Source organism: Procambarus clarkii, chromosome 59, assembly GCF_040958095.1.
Source record: "Procambarus clarkii isolate CNS0578487 chromosome 59, FALCON_Pclarkii_2.0, whole genome shotgun sequence".
NCBI lineage: Eukaryota > Metazoa > Arthropoda > Malacostraca > Decapoda > Cambaridae > Procambarus > Procambarus clarkii.
In genome coordinates, this window is record NC_091208.1 from 21322048 (window position 1) to 21335518 (window position 13471).

The 13471-nt window shown below is 42.6% G+C and overlaps 1 protein-coding gene across 1 annotated transcript; it reads right to left on the minus strand.

The window, feature by feature from the left end:
• Positions 1–3777: 3777 nt before the first annotated feature.
• Positions 3778–12977, minus strand: LOC123768199 (alpha-amylase). Its single transcript, XM_045758623.2, has 15 exons — positions 12851–12977; positions 11895–12066; positions 10511–10665; positions 9800–9957; positions 9069–9247; positions 8807–8945; positions 7930–8091; positions 7500–7647; positions 7077–7161; positions 6147–6275; positions 5764–5944; positions 5393–5545; positions 5028–5259; positions 4679–4802; positions 3778–3937 (listed from the first exon to the last, which is right to left on the minus strand). The coding sequence occupies exons 1-15, from the start codon at positions 12871–12873 to the stop codon at positions 3794–3796; spliced, it is 2184 nt and encodes a 727-aa protein (XP_045614579.2). The 5' UTR covers positions 12874–12977; the 3' UTR covers positions 3778–3793.
• Positions 12978–13471: the final 494 nt, after the last annotated feature.

Here is a 13471-nt window from a genome sequence, read left to right on the forward strand (position 1 = left end):
TACTTGAACTTGAAGTGGACTTTAATGTTTTATCGGCAGCTTTATTTCCTTAGTTTCCGAGCTGTTTTCTTTACCGTGTATGTTGTAATAAACTATTCCTATATTTACAGTTGTTTCTCCCTGTGAAGATTATTAAACAATGTTGATTATAAGGGCGCGGAAGTTCAGCCTGGCCAGGGCCGCCAGCAGCCCTTGGGCCCGCCCCGGCAGCTCCCAGTCTTTAATTTGGCACCTTTGTGGCACCTTTGTGGCACCTTGGTATAAGCCTAACATGTATATATACACTGGCTGCCTGTCCCCCTACTCAATGATTTATTATTACCTATTATTTTATCATTTAATTTAAATATTAAATAAAATAATTCATTTAATTATTATAGTAAGTACTTAATAATTTAATAATAAGTAGTAAGTACATAAAAATGATTAAAATGTACAGTTTAGTCATAGGAGATTCCTAGATTGGAATTCACTACCAAATTTCAATATATCCAAGTATTTTTAGTGTGAAATGCTGTTATTATATGCATAAATTGTTGTTTTAATAATATTAAGCTTAACCACTTGGGCTGGACGGTAGAGCGACGGTCTCGTTTCCTACAGGTCCGCGTTCAATCCCCGACCGCCCAAGAGGTTGGGCACCATTCCTTTCCCCCGTTCAATCCCAAATCCGTATCCTGACCCCTTCCGAGTGCTATATAGTCGTAATGGCTTGGCGCTTTCACTTGATAGTTTCCCCACCCCCCTGAATAATATTTCGAGAGCAGTATTTACGGGCTATTCATGCCCGTGCCACATCTTGGGTGGCTTAATCTTCATCAATCGAGAGCAGTACGTCCTAACCAGACGTTATATGATGATATCCTGAACAGTTGGTAAATAAAAGTAATTGCGGAACTCCAGGTATCTAATACTTATCATAAATGGTATAAAACCTTATCATAAGCCAAGGGATTTGTAGATCAGTGTTTAAAGGGAATTCGGAAGTAATAATATCACAGCTGATGCCATCTGTCGGCAGAAGAGAACACTATCAACTGGCTGGTCAACAGTGGCCATAAGATACAGCTTACGCCATCTGTTGACATCAAATTACACTTATAACAAATTACCCCACAAAATACCACTAACGCCATCTAGTTTTTTTCCAACGCACTATAAATAGCCAAACAGCAACCCATAAGGCGGGTTGTTGTGCTCGGGTAGGAGGTTCCAAGCTCCGCCCACAAGTGGTATGGGGTGCATAATAAATGGCATATCATTGGTAGATATTCTTTGTTGACATTCACACAACAGCCAATCACAGGAAGGGATCAGCTAAAGGCTCCATCCACTTAATAAATCATATTTATTCAGCACGCCATCCTTGCTTATGACATTCTGCTTCAACTTTAATCTACCTAAAAAGTGAAATGTTAAGTATTTAAAAATATTAATATAGTGATAATTAAATACAACAGGATGTAACGGGTGTTACAGAAACATGGGCTGGCTACCTAACTTGAGACGTTATTATTGGGGGTTGCCTTGACACAAATAATGATACGCTGCTCTGGCCTCTTATTCGAGTAAATTATTCAGTTAGATGAAGATTTCTGTCAGGTGCAAAACAGAAATTGTTGTTCTTTTTCACAACAACCTTGTTGTTGTGCACAAGGACCTATTTCTTTGTTAAAATTGTATTCATAAAAGAGTGTTGGTATTCCCCGCAACAGCCAATCACAGGAAGGTATTTCTGGAAGCTCAGCCTCCTTATGGACTCAGCACATCGCTCTAGCTCATGGCTCTGTTTCATCTCTTGTATATACAAACTATGACTTTTTTCGATTACTGTTATAATTAATAATATGAGATATACAAGTTTTTACACACAATGGCTAAATTCTGCCATTAAATGGACTTTGTCTGGTATACATACAAACATACACCAATTTATTACCATTCATCCATTATTAATTTCAAATGTAATGTATACTGTCTAGTTTTTTCCTCTCGCCATTACTTAGTGCAATATTTGAAAGTTGTCTATTTATTTATCGATCTATCTATTATCTTGTATTTATATTTACAAATTTCTGTGCTTGGAAGAAAACTCTGCGTTGAATTGGGACTAATTTATTAAATAATATTATTTAGTATTAATTAATATTTGCAATTATTATTAATTACAATTATTTATAGCTTAGTTACTTTCATGTAACTCGCAATCGTACATTCTTAACATTAATAGCCCAAATTAGCACATCTTGCTTTTAAATTAGCCCAAAAAAGTAGCAAGTAGCGAAATTAAAAATTTGGGAGCGCGGGGCTCTTAAAAGTAGCCCAATTCGCTATTTGTAGCCCAATCTGGCAACACTGCTCTTCCCAGCGCTCCGTTTTCTGTGAGATCATCACGTCACACCAATACGTCGGTTGCGACACAATTTTTTGGGTCGACTGGAGATTTTTCGCCAATGCTTTGGCTGCTTGATTGTTTATATGTAGTGAGAGGTATTGGGTATTTTAATTGGTCAAGGTAGAAATCTAATTCATTTAGGTTTATTGCTCATCCGGGGTTATATGCCCAGATGTGTGAAAATTGTGTACCATTATAAGATGTTAATTATGCTAAAGTTTCTAGTTTAACTTCTGTGAATTTGTTTTGGATCATGGGTTTGCATGCTAGGTTACGTCAAGAAAAAAAGGAAAACATGCGGTTAGTTCTGTCCTGTCAACGCATATGGAAGTTTTTTTTTTAATGAAATTATGTTTTGGAGTTAGCCACAATTGTCTGGTTTTGATGAGTAGAGGAATTGTTTTAGTTCTGGGAGTGATGTTTTAGCATTCCAAAACATGAAGGTCAAGGGAGTCATTTAGTACATTTGGTTTGTGACTGCGTTTGTTTCTTCTTGGTGTTCATTGGTATAGCGTGATGGATAGGGAGTATGCCAGGGGAGTAGATGGGAATGTGGTTTAATGCTTTTTTTAACTTAATGAAGGACGGTTCCTTGGTTGTTTAATATAACGACAATTAGTTTCTTGCTTTTATTTTCTGCGGTTATGTGGCAAGTCAACAAGGGAGGATGAATTGGGTTTGTTTATTAGGTATTTATCTATTACTTGATCCAGTATCAGCTCCATCCTCATGTCTATGCAACAGGAAATTGTGTTTAGATTTTACTTCTGAAAGTGTTGGTGCGGTGTGCGTTTAGTCAGTCTCAGTCAGGGATGGGTTCGATATGTTGTGCTAGGAATTTATTATGAAGTCAGTTCATTGTCTTTTCTACTGCATGTTCAATGCCAGCGACGAGGTTGGAGATGGGATCTTCATTTAGTCGAGTCTTGTTGGAGTGGATCATTACTGCCTGAAGGTGAAGGCCGCTTAATTATCGTACCTTGGGAGTCCGTGTAGGTTACAAAGAATTGTACTGTACTACAACTATGAAGCATTGTAGATAAACCTATTATGGCTTATATTTCAGCCCGTCCTCTTAAGGTTTCCCATATTCAAGAAAACGGTAAATTTAAAGTGTCTCTCTCCTGTCAGAGGATCCAAAACAGAAAACGGGACAGTACATTACTTTCCCGAGCCGGTTCCATTTTCTAGTACGACAATTTTTGGCCTTGTGTAACGTATACGAGCGAAAAGCGACGTTCTTTATAGGAGAACAAGTTCCATATTTACTGAATTATTAATAATTACTTAATTATTAATATAGTTTTGAAGTAATAACTTGACCCGTGTCTCTGATAATGGTAAAGGAAGCGAGCATAATAGGTACACAAAAATACAAAATATCAGCTTGGTAGTTTATTAGATGTCAAAGTAATCGGTGAAATCGTTGACAGTACAAGCTGGGGAGTCGAAGGTGAAGACGTTGACGTAGCCGCAGCGTCCCAAGTGGTTGTTGGTGGTGTAGGGCGCCCGTCCCCCGCCCGTTCCCGAGCACCCTCCGCTCTGTCAAACACCTCTTGCTGTACTACTCATTACTTCCTTATACTATATTACATATGTATATTGTATACATTATTTATATTAAATATATTGTATATAACTCATGGACCTGGGGAAAGACTGGGAACTGTTTACGTGTGTACAATCGCGGGGCTGAGGGTGCAGGTCACTTGTGACATATATAATTTACAATGATGGTCGTGATGAAATACATAGGAGTTAAGTTAAAGTATAACTTGTGGGACTCTATACAAAGAGGCTACAGTAATATAAAGTATATTTATACGTTTTTATTTGTCCATTCATGACTTAACAACTGGACAAGCACGGGATCGCCTGAGATAGTGGGTCAATAGCAGTCAACACAATTATTGATTTGTATGATCATAGGATTGGTATCGGGAAGCTCGTAAGCATGTGGGGTAGAAATTCAGGAAATATATAACTAAGGATTGGTAAATATCACAATAACAATGGCTGTGGGGTTCATACACATGTGGCTAACACCTGGCTGATGTCTTCCTACCAGCCCTTGTCAACTATACATACCTGGTTCATGTCTTCCTCCCAGCCGTTACCAGCTATACAGACCTGGCTGATGTCTCCTTCCAAGCCGTTACCAGCTATACAGACCTGGTTGATTCTCTCAGCCGTTACCAGCTATACAGACCTGGTTGATTCTCTCAGCCGTTACCAGCTATACAGACCTGGTTGATTCTCTCAGCCGTTACCAGCTATACAGACCTGGCTGATGTCTCCCTCCCAGCCGTTATCAGTGTTGGTGAGGAAAGCCTTGACCTCAAACCATCCGTCCTCCGTCTGAGAGCAGTCCATGTCTACGTCGACCATCCAGTAGTGGTCCCCGTACCTGGTACACACAACCCACGTCAGTTTAAACGGTTATATTCCGCTGTACCAGATCATCATTAAACTCTTCTTATTATAGAAGAAGAGGGTCTTGTGGCCCTCGGAGGCACCGCCTATAAGGACACGTTCCTAAGCGCCTTATCCTGCCCGGGAATCGAACCCGAAACAAAATTCATCGTTTAGTGCGCATGATAATTGATTGAAATGAATCATTTGTGTAACTAACGTGTTGAGCTGCTGATATCCAGGGTTGCTTGGGGTGCTGGAGGTCCAGGCCAGCGGTGTTCCGGAAGCTGCTTGACCGCCGTAGGTGCCCTGACTCACCTGGGCACCCATCCAGTCAAGGCGGGTGTCGCCCTCCCTCCACGAGTTGTACTTGTCGTAGTGGGTCGTCGTGCCCAGGGAGTTGGTGGTAATGTCGATGGCACACGGGTCAGTCTCGGCGTCCTGGGAGCACCCTGTAGGTGGTGCTTGGTGTAAACTAGAGTAGCAAGTGATACTGTTATACCTCCTCTTGGTGCTACCCTTGTAAACTACCAGTTTATATGTAAACTCGACCATATTGTCCATGAAGAATGTGCCAAAGCTGACCTGGTCGGCGAGAGCCATCAATGCCGCCCCTGACGAAGAGGTCTTGACCGTCGTTGGTCTGTTTGTGAATGAAGATCACAGTACGGTGGATGCCGTCAGTGTAGCTGGGCTCGGTCGGTCCCTGGGTTGTGGTGGTTGTTGTGGTTGTTCGGTCTAGTGAAGAAGATGTGTTATTAAAACCAACAACAAATTATGATGGCGACCCCAATATGAACTTTCCATCAAAACAAACACTAGCACATCTTGTCCCATCTGCTGCGCCATGACGCATTGAAGTGTTCATCTGATAATGGACAACAAAAAACGGCATTTGGCAGTTTTACTGATAATTTTACCCAGGACAATGTAATACAAAATAGTGTATTACTCACCAGGTTCTGGTGTTGCGGTGACCACGGGCGGCTCAGAACAGTCACAGTCAACACAGATGGCAAAGACGGGCTCCTCCTCGTTGGTGATGGAGACGTGGACGGTGCCGTCTGAGTTGACAGTCACACTCTGGCAGGACACCACGTCCTCGTATGTCCCTGCTGGCATCCCTGTCTGGAACGTCTGCGGAACGCCACACGAGCGAACACTTTAGGGCGACATCTGGCGACTATAACATGTAAACAATAATGTGGTGGACGACACGGTCCAGATCATGTTTGGGTTAGCTACTCCTTATATGAGGAACTCTTACTCGCTTATTCACTCGCACTCTCATAATGATGGTGACACTTGCTTAGACCTCTGTGACTGTCGGGAGCCTTACCTGGTCTACTGTACCAGCCTTGACCATGGCGAAGAATCCCCTGCTGCCCCTAGAGAAGGCCACCACGTTGCCGTCGCAGTAGTAGTTGTCCCACCAGTCGCTCGTCACCATCGCGTTCCTGAAGCGTGCCTGTTGGCCAACACCAGATGAGCCAGGATGTGCTCGCCCCTCTCCCACATACCACCTTATAATATTGTGAGAACTGTGTGAATCGTTAAGCAAGGCTGGCTTATGCTTGGCTTGATTACGTTATGTTTGGTTATGAAGGGCTGGGTTATGTTTAGTTAGGCTGCGTTTCTTTACGTCATATTTGGTTAGGTTTAGGTTGCGTTGGGTTAGGTTGCTGTTCGTTTAGGTTGCATTGACTTGGGAGAGAGAAAGTGTTGGGTTGTGTTGTGTGTAGTTAAGTTTAAATGTATAAAAAAATATATTAGCGAGCTCGCTTATGTAGGAGTTAACCTGTAGCCGACTGAGACGTATTTGAAAGGAGAGACTGAGGGAGTGGGTGAGGGGAAAGGGAGGAACTCTTTCCTGTGGCATCTGGAGAGGACGGGCTGGAGGGAGGGCGCTGAGGGAGTAGCTGAGGAAAGGGACTGGTGAAGAGGCTGAGGAATATACACTATCGTCAAGGAATAACATTTGGTACGCTTTGACAGGGGACGGAAATGGTATATCGAAGTCCTGTTTAAGAGACCTCGCTAATACTCTACAACAAAGAAGCGTCCCCATATAGGTTTGTGATAGCAGTAAACAGGTGAGTGGACGCCTCATGCTATCACAAACCCATCCACACGTGTACCACGTTACTAATTTATCTACTCCAGAAGACAGAGAATTATAGGATGGTAGATGAGGTATAGTAGACAAGTATAGGATGGTAGATGAGGTAGAGTAGAATAACAAGTTGCCCTGGTGGACAAGGTGACGTACCATCTTGTATATGGACGGCCAGCGGTGCTCACAGACCCATCCTCCACCACACTGGTTGTCTCCAGTGATCACCACACTCGCTGTGCTGCCACACGCAACCAGTCACAAATAATACAATATAAGACATAACAACTCTATTGTAGTCATTATTAATATTTAATATTTCATACATTTATCCTCGTGAATCACTGTTATTATCGTCGTTGATTTAGTCTACACCAGAGACGTAGGAAATAACCGCACGAAGTGAAGTAGTGGAAGTTAAGTCTATACACAACGTTGAATGTGAATATGAGAGTCTATCAGGCTCGGGAACCCGTGCACCAGTTGAGCAAGTGTTGAGAGGCGGGAGCAAAGAGCTGGAGCTCATCCCCTACAAGTACTACAAGGTAAACAGGTTACATGAGGGTCGCCAACACTCACCTGTAGTCCGTGAGGTGGGGCGGGCCGGCGTCGGAGTCGTCGCCGAAGTCATAGGAGGACATGATGCGGGTAAAGCCGTAGGGCTGGGCCAGCGTGAAGGCCACCCCCAGGCGGTAGTCCTTGGGCCACTTGAAGGTCAGAGTGTCTCCTGTGGGAGGGATCAAGGTGTCCAGTTCCTGTGGTATTGTGTTCTGTGTTGGGATATTACCTCTCTTGCCTCACTATTGGTCACTGTATCACCACACACTCGCCACCACCATCTTAAACCACCACACTCCAACCATCACCATACACTCCCCACCACACACTCACCACCACCATCCTGTACGACCACATATTCATCCCCACCACCACCATCCTGTACCACTACACACTCACCAGTACACTCACCACCACACTCACCACTACACACTCACCACTACACACTCACCAGCACCACCATGGCCTCTCTGGTTATCGTGGTTGTCAACAAAGACGAGAGCGTTGCCGGGGTCAGCCATGCCCCAGCCAGGGTCGTACACACCATTCAGCTGATCAAAGTTCTGAATGCCCCAAGCAATCTTCTGGTTGTAGCGGAACTCCGTCACGCGACCTGTCACCGGGGAGGAATTATCAAGTGAGAAGGCAATGATCAAGAGGAAGTATTTAGTCAGTATAACTGTAGTATACAATACTGTTGACAGTGGTAACATGTTGGGCTTTTGCCTTTGAGTTGGTCCGGGTTTGAGTCCTTAGCAGGAAGTGTACTAAGTACCTATCCTTAGTTGTTCGCTCCTGTTCATCCAGCAGTAATTACGGACTTAACTGTAAACTGATTGACGGGTTGTGTTACAGGAGAAAGTAATTATGACAAGAAGGCGCCGAGCCGGGGAGACTATGTAGCATTATAAGAAAAAACTGGCAAGAGAAATGCTTTGACACTATTGCATGTTTGCCTGCCCATTAGATGAGTCTCAGTTAACCTTGTGTGACCAATACGCAGTCGGGCTAATCAAGGTTTCCCTCTCCTGTTCTGATTATCTGAAGAAAGACATTTATAAATGTCGTTATTAATATCGTATGGATGGAGAATACTTTATCTGAAACATTAAGTTTTCAATTGACGGGACCAGGATTCCTCTTGGACTTATTATAGTCCTCCCTAAAGTCTAAACTTTAGTCAAGAGTAATAACCGACCTTTCCCAGGATGCAACACTCAACAATCTCCTAGTCCCACACCGTAGGTCTGCTACTCTAACCTACACCGTAGGTCTGAACTAACCCACAATGTAGTTCTAAACCCACACGGTATTTACACTACACTTACCCATGCCATAGTACTCCTGCACAGTAACCGCACCGTCGTTTCTGTCGATGACTTCGAGCATAAAGAAGGGTCGAGTATTGGCCGGGAAGCCCTGGTCGGTGTTGAGATCGTGGGTGAGGTCCATCATCGCCTGCAGGTCCTGTCATAAATATCTCGGTTACGTCGCATGTTTTGTCTGCGTGCTCTGTCATCCGCTTTACACATTCTTTTATGTGTAAATGTTTCGTATCTCGTCTCTCTATGGCCCAAAAGTACTCCTTACCTCCGGCCACATGTGTTTTGCAGCGTCGACTCTGAAGCCAGCCACACCGATGTCAACCAGCTTGTTGAAGTAGCCTGCGACGCTCTGCCTGACGTAGTCAGTGGCGCCGTACAGGTCAGTTAGTCCCACCAGGTAGCAGTTCCGTACGTTGTAGGGGTCGGAATAGTCGTTCACGCCACCTGAAGACATTGATTAAATTATGCATGATCTGTTTTTTTCATTTCACAAGTTTTCTCCTTCTGTTCCTCACTGGACGTTGGTTTAAACAACGGAGCTGAAGTATGAACCATGACACCATTAACGGACTGGACCTGTCATAATATTAAGAAGAAATATTCCTGCAGTAATATTTTCTTCGTAGGAGCAGTTGCTCTCGTTTTCTCGATTTATTTTAGGTTATAAATGTGCAACAGTGATGAATTTTCACTGTTCTCAAAAATATTTCATGATAACAAATATACATCACCCCAACCACAACGAGATTACATATTAATTATTTAAAGTCTTCGCGTCTTCTTAACCCCAGCACTTTAATTTGTATCGTATTTGTTAAGTTTTTTTTTATCTAGTTCACTACACAAGTAAATTTCTTACCTTTAAAACCATCGTAGTCCATGTCTTGAACCCATTATGTGACTAACCTCTCCACCGCCGCTCAAAGACTGGATATTGGGTCCATAATAAATTAATTAAATTAAGCAAAGACTGAACCTGCTGGCGTGAGCACCCACCGTCGCCAGAAGGGCAGAGTTCCCTGGGCGTGAAGTCGTCAGCGGTGTAGGGGACGCCGGGGAAGTCGAGGTTGTCGGAGTTAAACGGCGTTCCGCCAGACCCGACTCCCTCCCGGCCCAGACCTGCCATATGGTTTACCACAGCGTCCGCGAAGATCCTGAAGCAGTAAGGCCCGCATCACAAAAGCATGACGGTGAGTACTAAAGCCTCGCCCAAGAGGGACACCATTTGGGCCAGTTTGAGGCATGCAAGAAGGCCTTGAAACGTGAAAGCATTGGCCGAGGGTTGCTGATCAAAACATAAAGGAAAACCACCCCTGAAAGACATGGTAATATTTCGCTTCATATGTGATTCCCAGTTTACAGACATGATCATGCTGGCCCCGAGGTACACTGAAGGCTTGTGCTTGTGGGTTGCTCCCACCAATCGGCTGATGACTGCTCCAGAGGACCACCACTATGGACAAACCTTCAAGCACAAAGTGTCTGTCATAGAGAAGAGTGACGCTTCTGATGGTGACACTATGTGACACATCTGAAAATCATATGATTTTCAGCTGATTCACCACTTAATGTCACGAAAGAAGAACCGTTCTCTCTTCCATGCCAGAGTACTAGTGAAGCTGATTTTCACAAGTGACCTGTCAGAATTTAATTCATGGATAAGCCTGTAGAAATACATGACTTTAGTTGTGTTGACGGCTCACACACCTGACACCCACAGCGTTGCAGCGGTGTACCATGTCAATGAACTCTTCCTCGTTGCCAGAGCGAGAGACCAGCTTGTACGAGATGGGTTGGTAACGCTGCCACCAGGGGTAAGGGTAGTCGGCCGTGATGACAGCGTGCTCGTTGGGAGGCGAGATCTGCCAATGGAGACGCATTACCACCCATGAAACAACCACCAAACTAATACCACGACGTAGGACCACGCATTATTCTGCTCTCATTAACAAGCTTCCCTACTCAGCACTGTACTGTTGTCCTAACCCACATGACTAGTTCCAGAGTTTAGCATTAATATTAAATGTTCGCCTAATATGCCTATCTTGCAGGATGGTGTCGTGTGTGTGGGGCGAGTCGTGTCTACCAGCCTCCACTGGCACCCTGATGGTTGACAATGTGGACATCTTCTAGTATCTGTCAGTGAAATATATATAGTTACAAAGCTATAGGTATCTTGTGTTATTTGGTCTATATCCATCTATATTTGGGAAGTCACTAATATGTGCCAGTAATTTGATCAGTTGGTCATTTATTTGATTACCAAATAAAATAAAAAATTGCATATTGATATCATCACCAATATATCAACTCTACTGGAAAACAAAACACTTATCTGAAGATTGTCTCAACACAACACAATCTGTAACACACTTGCCTCTTTACGAGTACTGTTTAATGATAAGTACATCTATAATAAATAGGTTAACCCCAGATACTAAGTTAATTAGGATTTATTCACTTTGAGATAAGTTAAAGTGACCATTGTACCTTTCATCTCAACTGTTATGAACAATTAAAATACTAATACATAGTAACAATATTATACATCATGATTATATTAAAACGCTATTTACTTTCGGGAAAAACACTGAATTTAGCATTCACAATCCTGATCTCTTTATACAGAATAAGTATGATTGGTGGTATACTTAGATTATATTCTTTGGACGCAACTGAACATGAAATAACAAAGTAATATTTGTAAAGTAAAATTAAATTGCATAGAGTACAAATACACAATCATAATTACTCCTCTTTACACGGAGTAAAGAGGCTATGACGTAGCCTCTAAATTATGTTGAAGGTGTACGAAATTAAAAGTGTACGCTTTTGTATACTACAAGTCATCGAATGATGGAACAGTAATGTATGGAGATATCAGGCAATGAAGGATACTGTAATTAAAATAGAAGTGTACCTTTGTGTACCCACAATAGCAATGCCTAAAATAAAGAGACCTGAATTATTTGTTGCTAATAAATAAATCTAACCAAATAATACATGATTCCAAAAGATGAGCTCATCAAGTATTAAGATGAGTCTTAGTGAACTTGTAAATAATCAACTCAATCAGTGAATAGTTAATAACCTGTACGCCGCAGTAGCCGGCCTGGGCCAGGAAGCGCTCACACTCCAGGGCGACGTCCGTCCATTTCCACTCAAAGATCTCAATGATGACGGTCTTGCCATCACAAGCGGGGTTGTCGTAGCCGACCACCACCTGGCTCCTCGCCCCTCCACTCAACACCACCACCACCAGGCTGCCAACATGGGACTCTTCAGTTGATGAGGTATGGTGTCATGAAGTCATTGGTTTTGTCAACGTGGGAATCTTCAGTTGGTGAGGAATGGTGTTATAAGTCATTGGTGTTGTCAACTTGGGAATCTTCAGTTGGTGAGGAATGTTGTCATGAAGTCATTGGTGTTGTCAACTTGGGAATCTTCAGTTGGTGAGAAATGTTGTCATGAAGTCATTGGTGTTGTCAACATGGGAACCTTCACTTGTTGAGGAATGTTGGCATGAAGTCATTGGTGTTGTCTACATGGGAATCTTCAGTTGTTGAGGAATGTTGTCATGAAGTCATTGGTGTTGTCAACATGGGAATCTTCAGTTGTTGAGGAATATTGGCAAGAAGTCATTGGTGTTGTCAACATGGGAACCTTCAGATGGTGAGGAATGTTGTCATGAAGTCATTGGTGTTGTCAACTTGGGAATCTTCAGTTGGTGAGGAATGTTGTCATGAAGTCATTGGTGTTGTCAACATGGGAACCTTCACTTGTTGAGGAATGTTGGCATGAAGTCATTGGTGTTGTCTACATGGGAATCTTCAGTTGGTGAGGAATGGTGTTATAAGTCATTGGTGTTGTCAACAATAAAAACTTTCAGTGGGTTAATGCAGTCATGAAACTTGAGTCTTATTATGGTTTACAAAATATTTTCGTTTGTATTCACTTTAGTTTTGAATGCACGTCTTCCTGCATGTGTTTTAAAGTTGTTAAAATACATTATTTTATGCTTGGAAGAGTTAAGAAAGCAACAAATACCTGAGGAGTGCAAGGAGCGCCATGACGTCTTGCAAGACTCGGGTTGCAACAGTGCGCTGCCTGCATTATATCCCCGCACCGCCGCAGTTATCGTACCGCAATAATACACAACTCTCCTCACCTAAAAACATGTTTGTCTGCTTGTATTACAAAGTAATGCAAATATTTCCTGCAGTAATGACGACATATTTCGTAGAATGTGGAAGAATTAAACTTCCTTCCGGGATACAATTATATGTTACGTGAATATTATTTATCGTCTGGACGTGATACGAGGGACGCAGGTGGAGCCACATGTCGGGTTCCCAGCCTCTGTAACGTAGCTGAAAGTATCTTGATAAGTCTAAAAAATTTTACTTAACTTTGTTATGAGCTTCTTATATATACCACCTCTAACTGATAGACTCTGTACTGTGCATTATTCATTATTTACTCTTGCACCTTGTGTACGAGAGTTCGCACCTTTTGTACGAGAGTTCTTATAGCCTAGGCTACTACCTGGCAAGTCGAATAATGTTTCACGCAAAAAACTTGCTTTAAATTAAGTATGAATTAATATATGTAAAAAAATAATTCGTATATCATGTATTTCTTATGTCTGGCAGAGATGCGTCCTTCATG